The sequence below is a fragment of the Syngnathus acus genome, chromosome 13 (genome assembly GCF_901709675.1).
Source record: "Syngnathus acus chromosome 13, fSynAcu1.2, whole genome shotgun sequence".
Classification (NCBI taxonomy): domain Eukaryota; kingdom Metazoa; phylum Chordata; class Actinopteri; order Syngnathiformes; family Syngnathidae; genus Syngnathus; species Syngnathus acus.
In genome coordinates this window covers 9,138,108-9,165,159 of record NC_051098.1, presented here as the reverse complement: position 1 = coordinate 9,165,159, position 27,052 = coordinate 9,138,108, and the positions used below count along the sequence as shown (strand labels likewise).

Below are 27,052 nucleotides of genomic sequence, written 5' to 3'. Positions count from 1 at the left end.
AAAAGATTTCACAGATTTCACACACACGAGCGAGTTTTAAGTTGCAGTGTTTGATTTTGTTATTGTTTGGGAAAGCAAAGTTCAACAAAAGCGAACCTGTTTTATACTTGTACGCTGTCTGTTTGGCTGTCTTCCATAACGGCTCAAAAGTCACATGTGCTGGGAACATGAACCGAATGCCCCGGAAAGAAAAAAAATCAAGTTAAATTTTATCTACTCATTTTTCATACTTGCTTATATTTGATCATTTATACAGCGGCAATACAGGTTGATTTAGTGTCACTTCAAAACAAATGTGAGATAAGGTAACAAACATAGTGTGGTGTCTATTATTTTTATCGCATAACTGAAAATACAACATGGTATATTTTGTTATGTGATAAAAAAAAATGGCCTATTTCGTGAAAGTTTTTTTTCCGTATTGTCCACAATTTTTTGGTTTTGTTTTATGTGTTCAGATTTTCTTTCGTTTCACCAGAATCATGAATATTCCTGTCTAATCTATGAAAACACTTCACGACAATAATTAACCACACAAACTATATTCTGCATCATACCTTTTACATCTTTGTTTGTGTTCACGGGGCAACCAAAAACCCCAAAGAATGTTTGCTCTCAAAGTTCAAAATAACATTTTATTTGACCATTTCCAGAAATAGACCTACATGGAAGAACTGTAGATATGAGTGGATGTATGTCTGTACAGCTCAGAAAAGCAGACTAACAGAACAAAAACACTCAGCCAAGTTCACGACTTGCAATGTTTTGCAAATGTTTGCAGTATGAAAATTCTTTATTTGAATCTATCTAAGAATACAGAACACCATCAAGAACATATATGGACAGTATTTTGCTTTCAAAAAAGAATTCCCAAGGGTGAAGTAAAAAAAATTAAAAAAAAGTCATAGGGGTGGAGATGTGGAGATATTGCTGACAAGGGGAAAGTGTAGGTTTTTGGTTGCTTCTTGGTTATAATGTGGTCCCTTGGACAAAACCAGTTGAAAACCCTTGTTCTAGAAGACAACTCAACAAACAGTGACCCCTTGGAGACCCTTTTTGCTGTCTTACAGTCAGTCAGACACTACTCGGTACAACTGCAGCACATGATCCTGTGATTTAATAGGCTGCAGCCATATTTAAATTAGGTGCGTAAGGATTTGTTTCTCATGCCCAAATTGGAAAACCTCGTTATGTCTACAAGGTTGAGAGTTACTGTTCACCTCTCATGGTTACATAAGTGCTTAGAACCTTTGTATGCTTTACAAACATATTAATTCTACATATTGTTGGTAAAGTGTTTTATACCTATTACAATATTCTAATTGCTAGACTGACACAATGCACATCTTATGGATGCAAAACTTGGTATTGGTAAAAAAATAAATAAATAACTCGAAAGTCGAGCAAAAACAACACATTTTAATTCCTGCCTTTTATTTTGATATTTTGAAAATAAATGATGCAACACAAATGTCGTGATAAGGCAATTAATTTGATAAAAAAATAGTAAAGCCACTTTGTAGTACTAGTTAACCCTTCAATAAGGCAACATTACTTTTATAATAAGTATTTCTCTTGTAGTTGAAACAGAGATCAGCCGCATATTCTGGCATCTTACCAGCTGGCAGGCTATCTTTGCCCTACAAAATAAAAGCACTATCACGTGAAGAAAAAGTGATGGGCGGGGCTACAGAAGCCCTTAACCAATCACAGCTTTTGTATTGGTTTTTTCATTCAACCACAAGCAGTAGACTTCCTTCATGGCTGTCAGACAAGCCTGTTGGGTGTGTATCGATTGCTCTCCCGCGTGAGAGGCAAGAATTTACAAGAACCACACGAATGATGAACTATACCGCTTATAAAGGTGGCGACGCTGACTTGTCGCTCTAACAAGGATTTCCCCACCGGAAGACAGTGCTAGCGTTGCAAGCTGGCTAGCAAGGGGAGCAACTGCATGCCGTCGTTTTTCCCCGCCAGCCACTGACTGACTGACTGACCTCTACAAGAACACACAGACGTGCTTGCTGAGTATTGACTCCCAGTTGTCTCTTATATGATTGCCAGTTGACGGTTCCTGAATATGAGACATAATGAGTCAAAGAGATACACTAGTTCATCTGTTTGCAGGAGGGTGAGTAGAATATATTCTCATGCCATTTACAGCGAGAGCTAGCGCTAGCTCCACGCCATCGTCTGTCGTCGCTCAATCTCGCCGATCCAAAACAATTGGGGAGGCTCAAATGATGTGGTTCACTTGCTTTGCGGTGCTCCGTTCATCTTAGGTCAAGTTGCTTCTCTCGGGCATATTTGCGTAAGCCTTACGTATCAATGACATGTCAATGTTTCAGTGAAACGTCAGGCAGAGGTGGACGTATGAGGGCGGGCGCCCTCGCTGATCATTTCAAATCTTAGGTGAAATTCTGAATCAATATTTATTTTTGTTGTGTTTGACCTAGGCTCTCACCAGAAGCTAAAAGTAAAAAAATAAAATGAAAATACAATGCATCGGTATGCGACTGATACACGCACCGCCATTCTTTCAAATTGGAACTAACAAACGCGGAATTTCCTGTCGTATTTCTTTAAATGTACTTGTTTCTTGAAAACGAGGTCATGACTATGCATCCATTTGTGCACAGTATTTTCCAATCTTGCTTTTTTCCCCAATGTTGCACATACAAATGATCCTTTTTACTAATATACTACTTTATTCTCTGAGGCTCGTGCAAGAAAACCAATGATCCCGGCAAAAACTTTGTTGACATCTCTTATCTTTGACGTTGTAAATGATCCCCTGACTAAAGATAACCGCACGTTCTCTATTATGGTATGACCTGACCCAATAGTGTTATTCGATTTGCATCGTATCTTTTCAGATTATTTCCTTTTATATTGTCGGCTTGAATAATATGGCGTAAACAGAATGTTCCTTTTTTTTTTTTTTATAGCAATACGATTTCCAAATTTTTAATCGATTCCGCTCCTTTTCTTAAATGGGACATATGACCGAACTTGTCCAAAGCAAGTTTTTATATTTGTTATCCCCTGTTTTAGCTTGTTTGTTGTCCCACAACCTCATATAAGATGTCCATTTTGTTTAAACATTATCAGTGAATTGTCAGTGTGTAGGTTACTCACTCTCAAGCTTGTCAACAAGTAAAGACAAAAGGTATCTGCTGCTGTTTGCACGTTCCTAAACCTATTATGCCACCATTTGATTGAATGTGACAACGAATAGAAGCTTGTTGTTATTTCACAAGAAACACAAAACATTCCGATTCTTGTTTTGGCTTGCCTACATGCTACAGATCGTTAGAATGCCACAAAGACACTGGCAACATTATACAACGACAACAAAATATGTTAGTGTTGATCATTTTTTCATTATGCCATCGAATAATGGAGTAAAAATAGATTTTGCAGGTATTTGTGCTATAGCTGCAAATAATGCTTATTTTTTAAATAAATGAAACTGACAATGATATTTTTCCATGAAAAGATTGTGGTTCATTTATTTTCTGGTTGCTAATATGTCAGAACATGGGCAAAAATGTATAGGCATAGTAAAAGCTGTTGTTTGTAAATAAATGGATGAACAAACGATATGTCTGCTTTCAGTGAGGACTACATAAAATAGAGAGTAATTACTTTTGAGAGACTGATATCAGAAGATTTGGACTTTTTCCTTTTACCAGATGTGGTGGCACTGTAGGAGCCATATTGACTTGCCCACTGGAAGTAGTGAAGACACGTCTGCAGTCATCATCCATCAGTCTCTATGTTTCTGAGGTTCATCTGAGTACCGTCAATGGGGCCAGTGTGGCTCGGATGGCTCCACCAGGTCCCCTGCACTGCCTCAAGTGAGTTCTCGTTCATCAGCTCTGTTGCATTTCTTGTACGATACAATCCATCTTGCATTTCGCTGTCAAGGAAGCTTGGCTCCGGTTGATGCTTGCTCATCCAAGTCTTGCCTTATTCAGTCCAACAAGGCCAACATATCACTCATGTTTGGAAAACATCACAAACTTGTGTGTTAAATTTTGGAATTATGCCATATGGCACAATAGATCAGGAAACAATTCCAAAATGAGCAGCAGTGTGTTACAGCCTGTGTGACAACACATTCATTATTGTGAACTTGTCAAAAATGTCTATCATTGTTTTGATACTTAATCGGCTTAAACCTTTTATCAGGGAATCAAATGCCACTGATATTTGCACTATTAATGTCCATACAAATTGCCTAATGGACTGAAGGAAATTGAATTTAGAGTGGTGTGTTGCTTTAAGTACAATAAGTACAGTGCATCATACTGCTTCTAAAGTTAGATGCAGCACAAGTATAAAGTTTTAAATAAAGCTTGGATGGTTTCGTGTTCCATCGCTCGTTTGCCAAGATGCCAACTTCTGAAGTGGATTTGTGGCTTGAATTCCGTGTACAAAGCCCTCCACGAGCCACTTGAATCTTAGTCAAAATGCATGGATCATAAATAGACTTTCTGTGTATTATGATTTTTTTTAATGAATTACTTGTTCGACGTTTACGCAACTAGTTCTTTTAAGAATGAGGAACACATACTTTCATATCGTGAAATGTGATCATAGCAAGCCATGTTGATGACAGCAGCGAGCATGGCAATACCTACAGAGTTTTATAAGACCAATCGGAATGTTAGCCGGCACAAGTAGAATAAGTCTTCTTCAGTGAAGGGTAGTAATGTTAAATATTAGTGCAATCTTGTAGCATCACATTTCTTCTTCTGTCTATTTTCAGATTAATTATAGAGAAGGAAGGACCTCGCTCACTCTTCAGAGGCTTGGGACCAAACCTGGTGGGTGTGGCACCTTCCAGGTGGGTTGATCACAACATATCGCTTTCCTTACATTAGCAGCTCGGAGTTGGAATCTCTAGCCACCTCACCATTCATTATAATGTACAGAGCCACGGTTTCATTCCGTCACTGATCATCCACGAGATTATTGATCTTGAATCCATTATTTTTTCTTCCTCGCTACTACACTTTTGGCTTGAGATAAGAGTTATATTTTATATAACATATAACTCTGAACATTTGTATCTCCAATCTTTTTTCCTCATTAAATTAAATGTAAAAGCAATTGATCTGCTCCAGTCCCTGATAAAAAAAAAAAAGTGTCTGATGTGCTTTTTGATCAAGTATATTACACTATATAATATTGCACATTATGGAAACCTACTGTCAGAACATAATTGAATCAAGTATCAAGAATTAAACCACTTAGGAGCAATATACTAATACCAATGTAGCTTCCATATAGTACCATATGGAACAGTGATAAATCCGAAATCAGTATTGCTGTATTGTCTGTGTTTTGCTCCACCATTCACTATCTGGGTTATGGCGTTTTGCTCTGTCAAAATGAAACTCAGATTCTCAGGAGCTTTACTTTTTCCTAAGCACAATGTGGAATGTATAAACATCTATTTGAGAGAGAAGGAGGAATAGAGAGAGACAGAGGAGCCCTGATAAAAGTCTTTTCATGCCACAGCAGGTGTCAGTGAGAGTCAGTATTTATCATCATTAGTGTGGTCATGATAGGAGTAAAGTGGTGGTTAATGACAGGAGCCTGTAGCTTCCTTTGCTAAGCATTTGAAGAGTGTTTATTGGCATTACTCAACTGCGCAGTGGCTTCTGATGTAACTGCGCTAGGAAACAGTTAAATAATTTAATACATGCGCCACTAGAGTTTGCCGAGACTTTTTCCGTTTTGTAAGAACTGTTTGACGGTCTAGTTTAGCACGCAAGAATTTAACTGCGATCAACACTTAGGTAAAACTAGAACAGAGAGAGAGACAGCCAAGTCCTCTTCTTAATCTTTCAATTACATTTGGCAACTGCTGCATGCAAATATTTGCGTCTCTGGGATGTTTGCCCACCCAATTACATTTGAAATTCACGTTTTTTTGTCAATGCCTAACCAGCGCTTAAGAATCTTTGCTGCATTGTGCTGCAATAGTTCAGGAAATATACATGACACTTTACGAAATTTCGCCAAATCTGGCATGCGTGGTCTTGTCGGCAGCACTGTTTTCTGGTTCTCGTGCAAGAAAACTGGTGGCTGATCGTCGGCCACTCGTGAAAATTCGATGCTGCGCAAGAGTTAAGTTGGGTTCAACAGCATCGCTTGATGTTTGGCATTACTTAGGTAGTAGTATTTCAGGTTTTTCCAGCTGCAACAAACCGCGAATAACGTTTACCACCAAAAGGGTGGGAAGGTCTCAGTTAGGATCACCAGAAGCAGTTTACTTTTGTGCTGTCGCCAATTTGCCTTCCAGCGTTGTTCAACAGATTAAGAAAATGTGCGCATGCTGGTTGTTTCATTGAGTAAATAGACCTAATGATATTGGATGGGGGTCATGTGAAAATACATGTACGTAGATGTCAGAAAGTGGGCACTTGTTAATTTAAGCCACAGGTGTCAAACTCAAGGCCCGGGGGCCAGATACGGCCCGCCACATCATTTTATCTGGCCCGCGAAGACAAATTGTGCATCAAATTAATGTGTCATTACTAGAATTGCAAATTGTCTTCACTTTTGACAATATCTTTTTTTTCTTAAATATTTGACCAGTTTTTACTCGTCTGATTTGAAAACGAGTTATTTGTCAGTTTGTTTTGTAGCTTTTACTGTATATAATATGAGGTGCTCATACATTTATTTGGGTTGGCAGTCATAATGGCCGTCCGAAAGAAGCTATGACTACAATGCGGCCCGCGAAAAAAAAGAGTTTGACACCCCTGAATTTGTCAATGCATTGTTATGCATCTGTTGGAGGCACAATCTTGAATGAGACTAATAATACAGAATAATGGCATAAAAAATATTTTGCTTCCTAGTGATGCTAGCCTGTGTGATTTGTGTCAACAGAGCCATCTACTTTGCTGCTTACTCCACAGCCAAAGAGAAACTGAACAATGTACTGGAACCTGACTCCACACAGGTTCATATGGTATCAGCTGGAATGGCAGGTATATGCGCAAGCTCTCTTATCCCCACTTTGGAATGTTTTTAATCTACAGTATTTCAACCCAGTGACGACTGTATGCATCAAAAAAGAATGCGAAGAAATGCCGATCCTACCAGATTGTCCATATGTTTGTTAGAGAAATCACTGAATGCCAACACTTCTTGTTTCGGATATTTAACTGCCAACTCTGTTTCATGCTGGACGTGTGTAGGCGACCTCCGATGTACTGTCTGCAGTATGACTGTAAAAATGCCACAAAATCTTGCATTATTCACTCAAGATGACAAAAGGCAATGTTTAAGCTGCTTATGTAACATATATTTGTTAGAATAAGTAAAGTAATGCGAATGTATTTAACAGTCGTTCAACGACACCAGCAAAATTAATATATTAATATTTTATATTTTAATCAATTTTTTTGTGTTTGGTCACGTGTCGTTCTTCATATAGCGGATTTAACTTGTTTGCCTATTGTCATTTTATTGTTTTACTTAACTAATTGTTACTTCAGCACGAGGACAATATATATCTTCTCATCAAAGGTGTTTCGCTGAGACTGCACGTTTATTTGAACAAAGTTAAGCCGCACTTTCGATCGGCGAGCGTACGCAACCGCACGAGCATGAGGAATCTCTTTGGTAGTTGGGCGGCTTCGGGTCAGTAGACAAGGACTCGGTAGACAAGGTTCATAAGAACCGTTATTATGCGTAGGAATGGTTACATTTCTCATTTGAACTTGCTCCAAGTTACTGGTCATTTTTACTGGTACTCAATGATACAATTTTTTTGTGCTTGTTTTGGAATTTTGTTTAATTTAACATTTATTTTTCAAAATATAAACTTTGACAAATAAATCAGCATGGATTTAAAACAAATAAGCCAAAGTGGCTTGAGTAAAAATAACTAAAAGTATAGATATAAAAAATTACAATTAATAAAGTGAGTGTATAGACTTTATATCTACTGTAGATAACTTTATCAAGTTTATTTTAAGTTTTTTTTCTTCAAGTTTATTTTAATTTTATAAAGTTTATTTTAATGTGTTTTGAGTAAACCTTTTTGTGAAAATGTAAACCACGCGTCAGTAACCCTTATCGTCATGTTTTTATGACCTGCTTCTTAGAGTTGCAATTTAAACAGTGCATCATAAAACGCAACAAGACAAAAGATCCCTTTTCAAATAGAGTACACGTTTTTCTGTGACACGTATTTCAAGAAACGTTATGTACCCCTTTGCAGCTGTGATCCAGCCGGGAAGGCACAACTTTACAATGTGGGTCATTCAAGCTGCTGGAGCTGCAGTCTGAAAGTCATCTGTCTGTGTAAAGCTAAATCTCACAGGTACACTATAGTGCCATTTTTAGCACAGTATGACTCAGACCTTTGCAGTCAAGGTCAGCATTAGTCACACAGACTCCCCTGTGCAGAGCTATCCAAGTGGGCTGCAGTGACTGGTGATAGGGTGACGTCCATCCACTCATTTTTTTTCTAGACCCAGTCCCACCTAACCCTGAGGCTGGGTACACCCTGCATTGGACGCGATCCAATTGCAGTAGGGTGATTTTTAACAGGCAATTACCTCTATTGCGGGTCATTTTTAAAATGAAGCCAAATACTTTGTCAAGTTTTTATGTCTTTGTTAAAACCAATGTTCAAAAGAAATAGTCGGGAGTTGTTTTCTGGCAGATTATTTGGTCACTAGCTGCATATTAGCTTCGTTTCTTCTAATTGAAAACATTGTGTTTTTCCCCTCTTTCTGTAGGTTTTACAGCCATTACAGCAACCAATCCAATATGGCTTATAAAGACTCGTCTACAGCTGGATGCCAGGTGAAATGTCAATCAACATTGTGATGCTGTGCACAGCTAGACTGACCTTTTTATCTCGTGAAGAAAAAAAAAAAAATTGTGGGCTTTTAACCATAAGAAACATCACCTATCCCAGAATTCAAAGGGAAGAGAATAAAATAAAATGAGGATCTACTGTACTCAACAGTAATGAGTACACCCCATTTGAGAGGAATGCCTCATCTATTTGGCCCCAAACACAAGACATTACTTTGAAATTCTGATACAGTAATCTGAGTCACTGGTTAAATCCTTGGAAATTTAACCATGACATTAAACCATTTTTATTTCTTTGCATGTTCTGCTTGTCTTTTTTCTTCACATGTTTTTTCTTGCTTGCCCAAGTGCTGGTCAGACATCTTGGAGTTATTCTCTCTTTTTTCTATTTTTGTTTTAATTTCAGAAATCGAGGGGAGCATAGGATGAGTGCATTTGAATGTGTGCGCCGGGTGTATCAGTCAGATGGCCTACGAGGTTTTTACAGGGGCATGTCAGCATCTTATGCTGGCATCTCAGAGACTGTGATCCACTTTATGATCTATGAAAACATCAAGCGGCGGCTCTTAGAGGCCAAAGCCCCCCAGAACATGGACGAACAGGAGGAGGTATCCAAGGATGCTTCAGACTTTGTGGGGATGATGCTTGCTGCTGCCACTTCCAAGACATGTGCCACATTCATCGCTTATCCTCATGGTGAGCGTGATTCAAATTAAAATCGCCTAGATTTGTCTATCGTTTTGTTTCAACCTTTGTCTTTGCAGAAGTGATCCGCACGCGACTACGTGAGGAAGGCACCAGATACCGCTCCTTCTTCCAGACTTTAACGACAGTTCCTAAAGAGGAGGGTTTTCGCGCTCTGTACCGCGGCCTCACCACCCACTTGGTACGGCAGATTCCCAACACCGCCATCATGATGTGCACCTATGAGATGGTGGTCTACATCCTGAATGGTTAATGGCTTCACTCCTTTACTATAACTCGACCCTTGTAATCCGGCCCTTGTTCAGTGTTGGAGAGACGAAAGAACATGAAGAAACTGCTGATAAGCTACAACATGCGCACGTGATGACAGAGGCAGCATCTCAATGCTGTCTGATGATTTTAAGTGACCGGTTTTGTTTTCTTACCAAAGGCACAAGGACGTTTGAATGGAACCCATGCTGATTTGGGGTGTTGAGGTCCAAAGTAGCTCTATCTTATTCAGAACTATTCATACTACTCCCATCCCCGCAATAATAATTTCGAAAATTATAGTTGCACTTAATAAGTAATAATGCCTCTGACTTCTCAGATCTGTTGTTGTGCTGCCAAATTTGTAATGAAGCAATTTTGAGTGAGATGTAGATGGAGGGAAATGTGCCTTGTGTAAAAACAAGATGTGATTTAGGACACGCGTGTGCTTGGTGGACGGATGTGAAACTCTGGTTAACAGAACTCTCCACAATGTGAAGTAATTGAATTGCACAAAGGTATTGTGGAATTTCAGGCACTTAGAGAAACGTAGGTTTCATCGTATACAGGACAGTCAACTTGGGTTTTGCAACGACCTAACCCAGGGGTGTCCAAACTCGGTACTTGAGGGTCGCTGTCCTGCCTGTTTCAAATGATCAGGATTGTTATGAAGCTTCTTCAGAGCTTGCTGATGAGTTGATCGTTTGAATAGGTGTGTTGCAGCAGGAAGACATAGAAAAAAAGGCAGGTCAGCGACCCTCCAGGACTAGAGCTGGACATGCCTGACCTCACCCTTTTGCTCTTGCTTTTTATGCATTTAGAATGATCTCATCCCCACATAAAACCAGAAGGAGATTAACAGTTTATTCTTGAGTTACAGTACAGGACTAATAATATCACATAGTTTGGCCTACTTTAGATCTACTGGAATGTAAATACATATGCAGGTTTAAGGAAGCAAAACACTGAAACATTTGTAATAATCGTGAAATAAATAGTTTTAACATTGTAATATTGATATATTAAATATTTGCTTAAATAATATAATTTAATTTGTCTGACTGGTAAGGCAAATGAAACCATCTATTCATCTGTATTAGAGAGGCCATTGGCCCTCCAGTTGTGAAAATCTGATCTCTCCAATACCTACCTGTACTTATGGTGTCTCACAATCTTTTTGGGGAATTTCTATTCCCTTTTCTCATTCAGAAAATCCATATTTGGTGTTCAGGACAATCCTGTTTTGCCCCGGAATTTGGAGGGTCAGTTTGTGTTGATGAATTTGAATAATATGACTGTCTTAAACGCACAATAATAAATACACATTATAATTTCTGAAGTTTTTGTTTAATATAGAGTTTACTTAGTTGTTCATTGCTGCTTATACAGTATAGATTTTAAACAGTATTTGTTACCTAATAATGATTAAGATGGATACTAAATTATTAACCTATTCTGTCACTGGCGTTTTGTCCTTAGATCAAATTGACTGCTTACAACCAGTAAATCTAATTTCAATTTTTGCTGTGATTGGTCACTTTAATTTAGCTCAAACTGGCTACATGTTGAAACATTTTTATCTGCCTAGCTTTAGTGAAAGGGTGGTTTTGGCTGGACATTTAAATTGCTTAACCCCTAACCTGTACTTTGGATTGTGGAAATCGCCCAGCTACGTGACCCCTTGTCAGATGCTGTGAGTAGTGCATTAGCTTATTCTCCTTGTAAGCATTTTTGCAGACACTTAACATCAATGCGCGCAAGTTGGGTGACCAAGCTCGTTCTGCTTGAATTGGGTTTAAAGTTTGTCAGTCAGAGAGATGGGTTGGTTGAGTTAATTTTACCAAACCTTAAAAAGGTGGTTGACTCATCCCCAAAAAAATATGTTGAATGCTGTCAGAAAATCACAATTAAACAAATATTGTATTTACTTTCAGCAAAATTAAGTTGAACTGGAAATATATTAATACAACTTAAGTATGCATCTTTTTCAACTATATTGTACAGCATGTCTGCCTGCTGTTCATACAGTCTTCCTTTCATCCAATGGTTATTGTTTTACACATGTTTGCATTGTGTGCTTGTGAGTGTATGTGTTGTGTGTGTTTGCCTAAATGACTGTCATTCAGTCATGTCTTGAGCGTAAGAAACTAGGAATTATGTATGCACTCAGTAAAGGAACTGCAGGTTTTTATCTTTTTAAATAAATTGTTGCCTTTCTCCTGCTGACCTTTTTCCATGTTGTCGTTGATGTTGTTGATGAGCCTACTTTAAGTGTGGCTCGATCTATGCATTGTCATAACTTGTTTTGTTGAATATGCGAGTCAATAAACTCGAGAGTGCAACTCATGCTGTATTCACGGGGTCTAGTTTTGTAATATGGGATTTTATCAGCAGGTGGCAGTATTTGTCTAGTCCGTTGACTTAGTTTTCTTATCCCAGAATGTTGCATTCTGAGTCTCAACTGCAGAACGTTGCATCAACAGAAGGCAAACAAAATGTCACAGGCCAAGTACCAAGTTTGTTTCCAAAACATGCGTTCAGCCAACAACACTAACATTCAAGAGTTTTGAACATGAACATGAAAGCAATACAATCCTTTCAGATATGGTTGCATGCATATTTTAAATGCAGACTTTCTAAATGTAGAATACAATTTTATTAACAATATTTGAGTGGAAATATTTTAGATACCTTCATGTTCTAACCAACAAGTCTTGTTTTCATCAGATGTTGATATAGAAGACTTGCTTTCAATTTGCCTTTTAGTGGACCTGTACGGAAAGTTTAACAACACCTTGACATAAGCTGCCATTTTCACAATGACGTGTGCATTTTCTCATCTCTGCAAGAAAGCAAAGACGCATTGACTCTAAAATTGTCACTTAACTTCAAATACGAATATGAAGAGTAAGACTGCAATAGGCCATATACATTCAATTTATAAATGTTCACCTTGTCTGCATCAATGACAGCAATAAAAACACAATTAGATATTCGAAATTGTAATCACTTGGGGTACTTCAGTATAATAGCAAACAACACCCATCAGATTAAGAATATGGGGGGTTTCAAATGTTTTTTAGAAATATACCATCAGACCAAAATTGCTTAGTGATCACACTGTGAAAGAAAAATATAAGTATTTTTTTGTGCATACCCCAACAAACCCTTATAGTTGCAAACATCGCGAGAGGACGCGTGATCACGCGAGCTGAATTGACGCCAGTTACCTTTTCGTGATCCTCAACCTGCAGCCAATCAGCGACAAGGAGGCACACATGGACGCCCGGACGGTGATAACACAGTAAACCACGTCCACGGACTAGACGTTGTCCACGGAGAACAAAGAAAGTCGTCTGATTTGTTTGCCTCGTCTATCTGGATAGTAGGCATGCCATCAAGCACGCTTTACGTTTGTTTTTAGGACTTTCTATTTTTTTATCTAAGGCGTGTTGGGACTTGTTTTTTTATTTGAGCAACGGACAAACTCATTGGTTTGTTGCAACTTCTGCAAGCTGCTTAGTTTGTGTCGGAGGGCAGCGTCTACTTTAGGTAAGTTTTAAAACTGCTTTACACGACGAATCATCTAGTGTCCAACTATATTTCCGTGAGCATAAAGTTTTCTCCAAACGTACTGATTATTTGGGTTTACGCGGTGGGGACGTACTCTATTACAGATCTGGTCGTGTTAGTGTTTTTTTTTTTTTTTTTGTCCTTCAACAAATCGTAGCATTAACAAGGCTAAAACATTTTCCGATATCTGAAGACAGATGCATACTTTCGGCATGTACCAGTTGAGCGTGTTTTGTTGCGCGTGTAAGCAAACAGGAAGTTTGTTGTGAGTCATATTCCTCGTTAGTGGGGAGTGGAGTAGGGCAGCAAATAATACTTTTGCTCTAATAACTTTTAATTCAATGATTTTATCTATTTATGATCATCTTTATCCACGTGAAGACACTGATCATGTTAAATGAACACGCCAGTCCAAATTAATTATCTAGCATTTCACGCGTCAGTGAGTGTATAGAATAAAATATATAAAATAAATATTTATTAATGACATCTGGTTACCCGAAAGAAAGTTTAAGAAGTGTAGGTATCTGTATGTATGACATACATATTCCTCTTTGTCTGTGCTTGACTGCTCAGTACGATACTGCCCCCGAGTGGCCAAGACGGACACTTGCAAGAGGAGCACCATCAATTGGATAGCAGCATTAAATTATGATACTCAAACTGTTTAAGTTTTATAGTCTATTTAGTTATGTTATTGTATTTTTATTTTATAAAGTATAGCTCATGGCACCACTGTGTTTTACATTCATACAAGACTCACGGGCACAGCAATGGCAGTTTTGAAAGTTGGTTTCGTAGTTGCAGTAGTTACAGTACATTTGTCTTAATATATAATTAATTTTGTGACCACTGTTTTCATGTATTCCATTCCAGTTTATCATGTTTGTCTTCAAATCTTGTTCAAGTTAATTACTGGTTTGGGTAAAGATGTCATTTAATTAAATACTTTGGATTTAAGCACACCATCTGCCTAGCACCCCCTGGCCAGGCTATCGTCCATATCAAATGGTATTTTGTGTGGCTGTACCAGCAGATGGTCAGACGGATTAACTGATGGAAGCAATTGTAGCTGCTTTGGACACTTCTTGTTTCTTGGATTGAAATGTTAAGGATGTCTGCCCAGTCAAGTTTTTTTTTTTTTAAATAAAAAAAAGTAAGCATTGTGCAACTTTAGTATAAATAAATAAATAAATAAAAAATCTGTTACTTTGGTTTTATGAGGTGAAAAGTTGATATAATTCACATTCCCTGCTTGCCTCTCAATGTCACCACTTCTTGACAAAACATTACGTGTTGAATACTTGAATTATTTATAACAAAGTTAAACCTTGAAACCTCTAAATTATGTATTTTTCGTCTGTTCCAGGGTGACTCACCATCCTTAAACTATGCATTCAGAACTGTACCTGAGAATTCTACGGGCAAACATCGAGGTAACCATCTGCTTCGACAAGTTGCTCATGTAAAAATTATTAAAGCAAAATAATTTGCTTTTGCAAGCTCAGTATCGGTAGAAAACAATTCTTACCCTTTTGAAACTCAACAAAATTATATAAATAATCATAAAGTAGTTCTTCAATGTTTTTCAGGGTGACTTTCAACTGCAATCGCAGTTAAAAGTGACACCCCATTTTGTCTGTCTGCCTCGGTTGCATTTGCTGCCTTTAGCTGTCAGTGCATCTCTGAGAAGTTTCTTTCACACTGGCTATCCAATGCAGCGATTTTCGGACAAATTTGCTGTTCCCTGCCATTAGCTGTAACCCCTGCGTGAAGTTTAACACCAAAGACACACTGTTCACGTACACACATGTTGAAAGCAATTATTGCTATTGTGCTGACATCGTCACTCATCTAATTTATGTCAGCGTGCTTGAGCGGCTCAAGCTGAAACCCTTGTGTACTTTGGAAATAACAAGGTCCCCCCTCTGCAAGTGTATGTTTGCAAGGGGGCAGGAGACAAAATCTTGACTCTAGCGTTCTGCATCTTATGTGCTGCCAATTTTGAAGGGGTTGTGGAGTAGCTGCTTCGGGACTAAACGTGTGCTCCTCTATAAGCCCTGGCTCCTCTTCACCTTTCTTCCTTGGCTGTCTCCTTCAGCAGCTGTTTTCTTGTAAACTGGGAAGCCAGGCTTTTTCTCCATCCTTGCGTCACAAGCTGGAACTTACTGACTCATACAAGTGCACGCCCATACGCACGCACGCACGCACACTCTTTGCTGTCTGTGCCCTATCCCACAATCATCTTGCTGTTGACTGTTTACTGACCCCCTTTTGGACTGAGAACTGTTTTCCCACTCTTTCACTTGGCAGCTATGATTGTGTGTTCACATTTCTGTGTGAAAGACTCCTGACTGCTCGGTGCAATGCTTTCATGGTAAGCTGTCGTTTCACAGGCCACTTGATGTTTTTTTTTTTTTTTTACGGTGCTTTCTGTCTTGCGATATCTTCTCAGGGTTCCCATTTCTCTCTTGGCTTAAATATTGCTGAACTTATGTCCCGAGTTTTGCCTGCGTGTTAGTGTTCCAACGGGCTTTTGGAGTCTCTCGATCTATTTCCGACCCTGAAATTCTGAAAGCGATTTCAATGTGACAATCCTCTGTCTTTATTAAAAATCCTTATTAAACATCACTAGCACTAGCTATATTGATGTTGAACAGAATTGAGTATCATTTTGTGATCAGTGGATTGTCATTCATCATCCCAATATAGATTTATATTAGAAACATTAACAGTAACTAAAGTGTCATTTGTTTTGGGCTGCCCTTATATATTTTGCTGTACAACTCGAAGAGTAACACAGATTCCTTTGCGAAAAAACTACAGGGGATTGAGCAGCACAGCTGGGCCAGAGCTTATGGGAAAGCCACATGGTGTACTGTATCCAAGGGGCAGAAGAAAAGGCTGAGATAATATGCGGAATTATGTATATTAGAATTAGAATCTTTTTCTTTCCACAATGTTACCAAAAAATGCATGTTAGTGTGCAAGTAGTATGTACATAAATCAGGGATACCCAAGTCCAGTTCTCGAGAGCGCCTATCCAGCCTGTTTTAGATGTATCTCTAGACCCGATTCAAAACATTAGCATTGTTATCAGGCTTTTGCAAAGCTTGCTGATGAGCCGATTATTTGAATCGGGTGTGTTGTCACAGGGCTACACCTAAAACAGGCTCTTGAGGACCAAACTGAAGCACACCCCTGAAGTAAATTATTTTGGAGTCTTTGTGTGTGCTCTGCAAGGAGAAAGGTAAAGTTTGATGATGCACATTTGTCATTTAAATTGTGAGTGGGAATATTACTTATCTTAAAAGTGCTTACCTGGATTTAGAAATACACCATCTCATTTTGTTTTGTATGGATTGCACAATCCGTTCACAGATTTATGCTGTGTCTGTGTTTCAGGAGTCACATACCCCCTGGTAGAAGAGTTGACTATATCCATGCCAAATGAGTTAACGTCAGGATATACCACTTAATTATTAGGATCCTTAGTGCATTCATCCCCTCCCCTTATCCTCTCTTTCCCTTAAGACCACCTCACTATGGGCCAGAAGATTGCAGTGAGCATTAAGTCAGTGGACGGGGAGCCTTCATACAGCCCCGTGCGACAAGGACCGCGAGGTCCAGATTTCTGCCGGCCACCCAGACTGGATTTACTGCTGGACATGCCCCCGGCCAGTGCCGAGACTCAGCTACGCCACGCCTGGAATCCCGATGATCGGTCTCTCAACGTCTTTGTCAAAGAAGACGAGAAGCTGACGTTCCACCGACACCCAGTAGCCCAGAGCACAGACTGTATCCGAGGCAAAGTGGGCTACACTAGGGGCCTCCATGTTTGGAGTATACACTGGCCAGCCAGACAGAGAGGCACTCATGCCGTTGTAGGAGTGGCCACAGTCGAAGCACCTTTACACTCAGTGGGATACACCGCCTTGGTGGGATCAGATTCCGAATCCTGGGGCTGGGACCTGGGTCGAAACAGACTCTACCACGATGGAAAGAATCACCCCGTTTCTTCGACAACTCCCACATACCCTTGCTTCCTTGAGCCAGATGAGTCCTTTGTGCTCCCAGACTCCCTGGCAGTAATACTTGATATGGATGAGGGCTCATTGAGCTTCATGGTGGACGGACAGTATTTGGGAGTGGCTTTTCGAGGGTTAAAAGGCAAGCGACTGTATCCCATTGTCAGTGCTGTGTGGGGACACTGTGAAGTGACGATTCGCTACGTCAACGGACTAGATCGTAAGTTCATCTCCGTCAACACAAAGACGAGCTAGTCATGAGGGGCAGTCAAAAGGTAAAGAGCCCTGTTCAATTTCCCCGAATTAAAATACTAGTACAATATAAATGTTTGAATGCATCAACTTCCTGTCAGCCATTTTGGAAATGACTATCATTGGATGTTGTGATTGAATTCCTTTTTTGGAAGGGTATCCACCAATAAACATTTTGACTGCCCCTCATCTTTAAACCCGGTTGCCATGGGATTATTTGTGCATTGTTGACCTTCTCTCTTTTTTTAAGGTTTTCAATGTGCACAAGTTGATCACCATGCAAAAGTTTAACGATGTAATCCTGATGGTCCTCATACTATCCTCTACTCCCCCTGCCCTGCATTTTGTGTCAGCTTTGCTTCAACGGCATCACGTTCAACAACATAAAACATATTGTTACCCAACAAATTGCACAATTTCGAACATTGTTGCAATGCTCGAGTCGTAGTTGTCAATGAAAAAACATTCTGCAGTCTGTATAGTAGCCGCCAACCTCCATGCAGTAGCCGCCCGTTCTAGCGTCTAGCATAGTTTGCATGCTTTGTGGCAAAGTGATGGCTGATATTGTATTTTTTGGAAAACTGCAATAGCTTCCTGGGGATATCAGACGTGCAGCCGTTGAAAAAACATTTTGTTCCCCACTCTTTATCAAACACCCCCCCTTTCTCTTGAGTTACACTATACATACTGTATGTGTCTCAAAAACCTTCTCTCTCCCCACATGGTGATTGATCTATTAATTAAGGATTGGAGCACCAACATCAGTAAATGCCACACTCTGCAGCATTTAACATCTTTTTACCTAGGTGGCACAACACAGGTGGTCCACTCGGTGGTGGTCAGACTCTGTCGTTTTGCCTTTGTTTTTGTCATTTTCATCTGTTTTTGGTGACCCAACACCACTGGCTTACACTGAGCAGCGGAGCCCCTGGATATCATGGTGCATGAAAGCACGACCGGAGGAAAAGGGAGGGGAATTTGGAAGATTTGGCTACCTCTGATAAAGGTCACTTTGGCCTATTGTATACGTGATGTATTTGGCTGCGGTCTGGAACAACCAGTGATGTAAGAATGTATAAAGGCCTGCCTGCAGGAGCGAATCCATGTCAGAAAAAGGAAACGCTACTCGTGCCATCTAAAGTCCCAGCAGTCCAATTTGTTATTGTTGTATTGTTATACAGTATTAACCGTCTCCATGACAACAAGCCTTGTGGCATTTCAGCTAATGACAAAATGCTTAGTCAACCAATTAAACTGAAGGAAAGCGACCAGTGAAAGGGAACATTCCACCAACTTCGTTACTGCTGTCCTCTTTTGTATTCGAGTGAACCCCATTTAACTTTTTTTTCTCTCTTTTTTTTTTTTCATATAAATGACACCTATCTTGTTTTTCTTACTGTTTGTGTTTTACTTGGTTGTTAATAGTGGCGATGTGTGGTTTTGGAATTTGTATGAACAAAAAATACATGTACTAGGGCATGACTGATATTTTGGCTGATTTGGATATTTGGCAGAAAAACAAATTCTGATTTATTTTCAAGAATATACATAATGGGTAAAAGTTCCCAACATAAAACAACAAAATAATATGAAATATGAGCAGCACTCTTGATTGTTTTACCGAACTTTGTTCTTTAGTATTTGTTTAATTTTGCAAAAAAGATAACATTTCAAAATACAAAAACATGGACACAACAATACCCAAAAGTATGACGTGATTAGTTTAACTTTTTATTCAAGCAGTACGTTTTAGTTAGCATTACATTTCTTATACATTCCTTTACATTTCTTCTAGTCTTTTTGTTTGCCATGAAGCGATGTCCTTTACTTGCTAGCCATACTTGTGGAACAGCATTTACTGTCTGAAGAAAAATATTGTATCAGCGTTTAATCAGATGGCCTGGTCCAAATATTTACAATGAGATGATGACGCAGTTCACGTCTCTTGTTGTTCGTGTTGTTGGTACCAGCACTTGGATCCTAACCATTTTTCTCTTTTACAGCGGAACCCCTCCCACTCATGGAGCTATGTAGAAGAGTAGCTCGCCTGACTCTGGGTAGGGAGCGCATCCATCACATCGACACGCTCCCGCTGCCTCAGACTCTCAAGAACTACCTCCAGTACCAGTGACAAAGTCCGCCCGCACACTCTCACTGGAACTCCAACGTGGGAGGTACTGTTCACCTGTTACTCTCACTGCGACCCTTCCAATTGAACTTGATTAAAACCCCAGATATCTGCTGAAAACGTCAACAAGGGCGTTGACTGTGACTAGAAGATAAGCATGAATATGATGCAATGTTTTTATTCTCCTGTTTCTTCGTGGAAAGGATTATAGGATTTTATGAATGCGATTAAATGAAATGTCTTCTGCTAATCACAGGCGTAAGCAAATGAGTCAAATGAAGATACCTCAAGGCCTTAATTGCTGTATCTACCTGCAGGCAGCCAAATATTGTATAGATTTGCAGTCTTACCTACTTCCCACTTCCATTTTTTCTTTCTCAGTTGATAGAAACCTCTAACAGACTTGATGAACTCAAAGGGCCATGCGCTATCACCGATTTGACCATTAGTTACTTTTAGAGTTGTAAGTGCTGTTTTTTTTTTAACCATTAAATGGTGTTAAATTTGGGTTTCACCCCTAAAATACTTTTTAAAACTATTTTTATCTCTACATATTTTGAGATTTTTTTTGTCTCCAGGGCATGATCTCGCAGGGATTGGAAAACGTTAAGGTCATAAGCATATTTTAAATGTGAATAACAATAAACTTGGCAAAACTTACGCCTCCTTACAATGTGTGCTCTCTCAATTTCATGATGTACTTTCACACAACCATACAATTCTACCCCCCCCCCCCCCCCCCCCCCTGTCTTAAAGAGTGTCTGGTAAAAGAAACTGGGCAGTGAAAATCATCAGCAATTCAACAGAGGATGGTTTGGAAATTCTTCCTCCCACCAGCAAAAGACCTATCCGTGTGTGATTACAATTTGAAATGGCGATATGAGACAAAGTATAAGAATTTTGACGCTAAAAGGTTTCTTGCCACGTCAATGAAACGATAAGAAAAAGCAAGTGATTTGAGTAAATACAACTTCACAAGCCATTCTCAGCTGCACAAGTACCCTAAAATAAAAAATTCCTTTGGTTTTATGTCGCCCCATGTTAGTTTTAGAATTCCTGAGATACTTGATTTACCTTGGCCTTGGGAGAGTAATACATACATACTTTTTGTGGTTCTTTGTGTTTACCTTTTAAAAGTCCTCCAATACTCCTTAAAGTGTCAGATTTTTGTATCGACTTTTAATAAATCTCAGGGCCAACTTTAACAAAGAATGCGTGATTTAAGTTACTCACTGTGGCTTTCCTTGGCATTGGCAACACAACCACGTTTTAGTGGCATTCAATTTGATAAACCCTCACTGCAAAAGTTGTAATGTTTGTTCAGTTATCATATTCTAGAAAAATAGACAGCCAGTCACATCAAACACTATTTGTGTTAGGGGAAAAAAAAAATATTACCACACCCATATCAACCCAATGTACCAAATATTTGGCAACAAGGCAGACCGGTTTTGCACTGGGCTACTGCTCCCATCTTCTGGTCATCTTTAGTTGTTGCAACCTTTTTCAGTTCGATACGGTGACATAAATATTATTTTGTACGTTACGTTCCACTTAGTGAATGCGCGGTTTCCACGAATGAATCTGTACTGCATATGTAATGTTTATTTATGGATTATATAGCGTGCGTGTGTGTGTACATCAATAAAGTGAGCAAGCCATTTCCACCACTTCAGAGCAATAATTAGCAAAATAATTAATGATATGAAATTCACAGGATTTAGATATTGACGTTTTGGTCCTACGCCAATTATATTTATGTAACAAACATTCTTGAGTCAAACGGCCCTTACACTTCATATGCTTCTTTCATATAGACTAAAATGTGATGTGTAAATTGTGTTCTTATCGTAAATGGATTGACGGGAATCTAATGCCAAATACGAAAAGATCAATGTGCAAATTGATGGCTAGATTCCAAAACAGGGTTTTATTGGTCAATTTACAGAAAGTGCTGTAGTGACTGACCATTCCAAAGTAAAACAAAAGAGTCCAGAAAAAAAATTAAATAAAACAACGTTGTACACAATATACAAGGTTTCCATGTTAACTGCATTGTCCTCCTCTTCTAAAACACATATCAGGTCAACATTAGGGCTTGATGGAAAAACCCACCGAAAGGTTTCAGATGAGTAAGGTAGTGAAAAGAATGACCTCACGAGACTAATGTGGTAAACCTTTAAACAACATGTATTTTACATGAACATATAGTTGTGCTACAGTATACACATACTCCATTTTAGGGTGTTCATTTAACACAGCTCTGTGTTGGTGAGTTACAGCTAAGAAAAAAAAAAAAAGAAACCATCAAAGGGACTTTGTTTTATTATTATTATTATTATATTTTCAAATGTCATGATTATCCCATTGTTTTAAATTTTTTTAATGCAAAAGTCAACCCCAAAATTCTCTTCACAAGAATGTTGTATGCACCTTGTACGAGGCTAACCACAGCATTATAATAAATATTGTGTCTGTGAAATATGACTTAATCAGCAAAATATATATTTTCTTTCTTAAATCCATTCCAAGGAACGACATTTTGCCACTGACTCAACCAAAAATGACATCACGATTGTTCGGTGCTAAGATATCACGGTTCAGCTTCAAATTTCACAATGGAATCGTAATCAAAAGGCTGTGTTTAAACTAACAGGGGAACATACAACATAGTATTATTGTAAAGACAATTGGGTTGGGTTGACTTCCTTTTTAACGTTCACCCTTAAAGTGCTATCAATGTGTCGTTAACCTCAACCTTGACCGCACCACGCAGAACACAAATTCCAACGGGCTGATCAATATTTTCCCTCCTTATTGTGTTCCAGTTTATGACACACATTTTTATCTATTGCTATCCATTGTGTCAATACACATTAGACTGCATGTCAAAGTGGATCAGATTTTATATTGCAGCACCTATTGGATAGCCCAAATATATATTACTACTTGTGCTCAACTAATATAGGTGTTTTCTTCATTGGGGTTAGTGAAATATTGGGAAAGAAGAAAAACAAAACAAAGATATGGTTTTCCTAGTAGTTGTGTGTCACTATATATATATATATATATATATATATATATGACTGTCTCAGAAAATTGGAATATTGTGATAAAGATTTTTATTTTCTGAAAAATGTTATACATTCTGGATTCATTACAAATTATCTGAAATATTGGAAGCCTTTTAGTAATGTAATTTTTGTTTTTTAATTGCATTCCAGAAAATAAAGGACTATCAAAATATTCTAATTTTCTGAGACAGTCCTGTATGTGTGTGTGTGTGTGTGTGTGTGTGTGTGTGTGTGTGTGTGTGTGTGTGTGTATAAAGTCTACTATATTCTCTTTTATACAATAGGTATTTTTTGGGTACTTATTGGTCTATATCTGGGACCTCGGGTTCTACTTTGTAGCCATTTCATGTGTGTTGATATGAAAAAAGTTCTTTGAATCCTACCTTAGTGTTTTCAGCCATATTGTCAGCCAAATCCCGCAACACTGTTTGTAGTGTTGTGTGCTGCTTTTTGCCATTGTTTTGCCCATAACTGTGCACATTTACAACTCATAAGGCTGCTTTCTTTTTGAAAATATGTACAGCTTGCCGCATGGACTAAGTTCTGGTATCCATGGAGCCATCCATGGCACATCCAAACAAACAAACAAACAAACAAACAAACAAACAAACAAACAAACAAACAAACCCAACTGAACACTGAGCTGACATGTACATAAAGGGACTGCGGCGCCACTGACTATTTCTGCAGAGTAAAGATTCTAACATCTGCCTATGAAAATGAAGCAAGATGATATTTGTTGTGTACAAGTGGAGAGAAAGGTCTCTGGGTGCAGTCTGTATGCTTGGGGTAAGGATGGAGAGGCTTAGATGGGAAATCACTTACGGTACTGTACTCTCTATTTACAAGATTGTGTATAAAAATGTACCATGGGGATTCGCCGTGTAACCCCAAAACACAAAATTCGAATCCCTTGTTGAGTTTAACATGACATCTGGACACTGCACTGTACCTTTCTATCTTTTTGTGTGTGTTACTTTTAGAGTTCCATTGAAAATATGCTATTTCAGTAAAATCACCTGACTTTGCCGCAAGGGCTGAGATAAAGATGGCTACATCACACATTGTACAAAAATCCAAATAATAATATAAATTTTAGCCACTTGCATTATTTTGTATCAGAAATCTTTGCAGAATTTGTTTCATTAAGCTTTGCTAAATTGTGTGACTTTTGTAGTGAAATGACATTTACTGTACCTATTAACAGTAAATTTAGTTGTATTTCAATTTTTTGTAAAATTTTAATTTGTTTTTATTTTTCTAGTTTACATTATGTGCTAGGTGTTAGGCCGGGTGTAATTAAATCCAGTGGGGGGCGATATTACATCATTTTTCAATACCACAAAGTTTGTACGTCTACCTGATTGTTTTAGTGTGTGTCAGCCATCATCATTTGATGTTTTCTTACAGCCATATTGATCGTGTGAATGTTTGTGATTGAGAATTTAATTAGATATTGTTTTGTCCCAGTTCAGACGCTTCGTTCCCTGCATCCTGGGTAGTTGGACGTCGACTTCTTCCTCGCTGTCATCCGACTCTGCACTAGTGATATCATCCTCCTCTTCTTCGTCTTCATCCTCTTCCTCACTCACCTCTTGCTCCGCGGCCTGGGGATCCTGCAGATTCTGAGAGAAGCAGGTACTAAATGACAACCAAGGAGTTGTAAATTATCGCTTCTCTTTTAAATTGTGATTTAAAAAGGTGCACATTTTTACTTCATTACAATGGCAGTCCTATTCCGTGTAATTTCTCCAGGCGTTATCGACCGCCATTTTTCTCCATTTACTGTACCTCCATCGGGTTGACGGTGATGGACAGGGCTGAGTCGTCCCAGGTTCCGTTTTCCTCTTTGGTCGTCTCAGACAGCTTGATTTCTTGCTGGTGGGTTAGATGGATGCGGTAGATGCCTAACACCACCACCACCACCAGGACGGCGATACACATCACAATGACCACTGTGACGGCACTCGGGACCCCTGATAATGACACAATAAACACAATCCTAAAGTGCGGATAGTCCACTCGTCCGTCCGTCCATCCATCTGTTTTTTACCACTTATCATACTTCGGGTCACCGTTGAGCTGGAGCTTATCCCAGCTGATGTTGGCCTAAAAGGCATCATACAGCCTGGACTGGTCAACAGCCTTGGAACATATTAAAAAACAAACGGCTGTATTTCAGGTATGCATATACTAGAAGACATGAATAAAAAAGCTTGAACATCAAGTTCTGGCCAAGGAGTCAGCAGAACGTTCAGAAGACGATTAAAAGACTGCTACCGCAACTAATCTATCCATCCTTTTGTTTCCTACACCAGGGATGGACAACGAGCAGACTTTGACTACATTCTGAGTGAGGAAAAAAACAAAAAGAGCCACAGTCAGTCTCCGTATCGTCCAAATGTGGAATTAAAAAAAATAATGAAACTTATTTTGAGAGTGATTGTAGGAGAGAATTTGTCACTAAAGTCACAGGGGAAAATGCACAGTTAAATTAAGCAGGGAAAACATGTCAACAAGCACCTTGGCCACTCCACAATTTTGTAAAAAAAAAATCCCATTAGCCTTGTCTCGTAGACACAGAGAAAGCTGTGAGTTAGGCTGTTTTGTTTGTTGTTTAAAATGATAACAAATATCGTCCCTTTTTCTTCTCATACCACTTATTTTGTTTAGGGTCAAAGAGCTAGAGCAGACTTCAGCTGAAATCGTTTAGAGAGCAAATGTTGGATTTAGAGAGAAAACCATTAACTCTGGCATTCGCATTTCACTGAGTGGGAGTTGAACCCACGCACAGAAGTGAGATGGGCAAACCAATATCCTGTTTTTAGTTTATGACTAAATAAAAGTTAGGACCCCTGTTATAAATTTTAGGACGCAAAAGCTCATAAAAATGTACAAAGTTAATTATATTTGCATCAAAGTCTTTAAGGTTTAAACAATGTAAAAAAAAAAGTCACTTTGCAATGCACTACTGTCAAGATTTACTGTATTTAAAGTATACGGCATTTTATGTGTATAATAAGTAAAATAAGTACCTAAAAGTAAAATAATCCCCAACATATAAACCTAGTTGCTGTGCAGTTGCTGTGCAGTCCACAGCAACAAAAGTGGAGCAAAACCAGAATAAACTTTCTTCAATCGTATACTCAAAACAACAACTACTAGACACAGTTTTCTTCTTGATCTAAAATGTTTATTTCTCATGCTCTGATCTTTACCCTTCTGAAAGAGCATAACATTTATGAATCTGGCCTCAATCCCACTGCTGCTGTTACTGTGTGTGTTTGTTATGAGTCAGGCACTTGTAGCACTCCTCAGATGATCATTTATTTCCACTTTCTTGTGAATCCCACCCAAAAACTAAAGACTTTCATGCCCCCATAATTCATGCAAGGGCAAGTAGCTCACACTTTTGCATGAAGAGACACACTTTGGCACACTTAGATTCACACTAGGGCAAAACGATTAATTGAATATTAAATCTTGAATTAATTGAATATATATATATATATGTATATATATAAATAAGCATCAGCACCGCTTACAGATACTCAACAATTACAAGGCCTGGGCTGACCCCCCCCTTGATTTAAATGAGGGCAACCTCTGCATTACTCCACTGGCCGTCATCTGAAATTTTTATGTTTATTTAATGATGGACGAGGACGTGCCATAGCGTATATCCATACATCATATTTAATGGTCTGTACCGTGTTTACTCCAGTTTGGATTCATAGTGGGGTTTTTTTTTCCCATAAATGTGTTGGTCTTGAGGCGTATCTGAATCTTCCATTTACTCTTTTGTACGTATTGTACATTGGAACCTCCTGTGGAGATGTTTTAGTCCATAACCGTTTTAGGAAAATGAATGGATCCATTCAATTTCACTCAATTTGCACAGAAAGAAAACTGTTACAAAATGAGAGAATAATGGAAGTCCTCCTGTTTTTGCAACAGATTCAGTTTGGTGGACAAGGTTATGCTGTACTATGCAGCAGTGCCTTAAGATAAGAGTCCATTCTGTGACCATGCTCAGAACTAAAACAAACAAATCATCTTTCCCCAGCAAAATGAGCGCAAATGACAATAACCTGTGATCTAAAAAGAAATCATTTTGTAATTGGTGTTTTCTTTCAATAAAGAAATACCAGACACTAATATTGTACATTATGAAACATATAACAATGCAA

At 38.7% G+C, this 27,052-nt stretch overlaps 3 protein-coding genes across 7 annotated transcripts in view; 2 read left to right on the top strand and 1 right to left on the bottom strand.

Annotated features, from left to right (window-relative positions):
* The first annotated feature begins 1,735 nt into the window (after nucleotides 1–1,735).
* On the top strand, nucleotides 1,736–12,153 carry LOC119132537 (solute carrier family 25 member 36-A). The gene is made up of 7 exons (XM_037267900.1): nucleotides 1,736–2,131; nucleotides 3,696–3,860; nucleotides 4,775–4,852; nucleotides 6,910–7,010; nucleotides 8,772–8,838; nucleotides 9,260–9,549; nucleotides 9,618–12,153. The coding sequence occupies exons 1-7, from the start codon at nucleotides 2,091–2,093 to the stop codon at nucleotides 9,809–9,811; spliced, it is 936 nt and encodes a 311-aa protein (XP_037123795.1). The 5' UTR covers nucleotides 1,736–2,090; the 3' UTR covers nucleotides 9,812–12,153.
* Nucleotides 12,154–13,063: 910 nt separating this feature from the next.
* Nucleotides 13,064–24,427, top strand: LOC119133093 (SPRY domain-containing SOCS box protein 4-like). 5 transcript variants are annotated; one of them, XM_037268767.1, is made up of 5 exons: nucleotides 13,064–13,359; nucleotides 14,750–14,816; nucleotides 16,786–17,628; nucleotides 19,664–19,834; nucleotides 24,333–24,427. In XM_037268767.1, the coding sequence occupies exons 3-4, from the start codon at nucleotides 16,926–16,928 to the stop codon at nucleotides 19,789–19,791; spliced, it is 831 nt and encodes a 276-aa protein (XP_037124662.1). In that variant the 5' UTR covers nucleotides 13,064–13,359; nucleotides 14,750–14,816; nucleotides 16,786–16,925; the 3' UTR covers nucleotides 19,792–19,834; nucleotides 24,333–24,427. The 5 variants fall into 5 exon arrangements, with proteins under 5 accessions (XP_037124662.1, XP_037124661.1, XP_037124665.1 ...); XM_037268766.1 differs by lacking the exon at nucleotides 24,333–24,427 and having other exon boundaries at nucleotides 19,664–20,463; XM_037268770.1 differs by lacking the exon at nucleotides 24,333–24,427 and having other exon boundaries at nucleotides 16,786–17,683; nucleotides 19,664–19,778.
* Nucleotides 23,830–27,052, bottom strand: part of LOC119133092 (calsyntenin-2-like) — a 138,304-nt gene continuing 135,081 nt past the window's right edge. Inside the window, exons 16-17 of the mRNA XM_037268765.1 lie at nucleotides 24,654–24,838; nucleotides 23,830–24,487 (exon numbers count right to left, since the gene is read on the bottom strand). Of these exons, the coding sequence (XP_037124660.1) occupies nucleotides 24,308–24,487; nucleotides 24,654–24,838 (365 nt within the window). The 3' untranslated portion in view covers nucleotides 23,830–24,307. The remainder of the gene's footprint in view (nucleotides 24,488–24,653; nucleotides 24,839–27,052) is intronic.

Bases quoted from the DNA above. Each gene is read 5' to 3' on its own strand.
- LOC119132537 (XM_037267900.1), top strand. From the start codon at position 2,091: ATGAGTCAAAGAGATACACTAGTTCATCTGTTTGCAGGAGG. The intron at 3,861-4,774 runs GTGAGTTCTCGT...GTCTATTTTCAG, and splicing joins GGTCCCCTGCACTGCCTCAA to ATTAATTATAGAGAAGGAAG. The intron at 8,839-9,259 runs GTGAAATGTCAA...TTTTAATTTCAG, and splicing joins CGTCTACAGCTGGATGCCAG to AAATCGAGGGGAGCATAGGA.
- LOC119133093 (XM_037268767.1), top strand. From the start codon at position 16,926: ATGGGCCAGAAGATTGCAGTGAGCATTAAGTCAGTGGACGGGGAGCCT. The intron at 17,629-19,663 runs GTAAGTTCATCT...TCTCTTTTACAG, and splicing joins CTACGTCAACGGACTAGATC to CGGAACCCCTCCCACTCATG.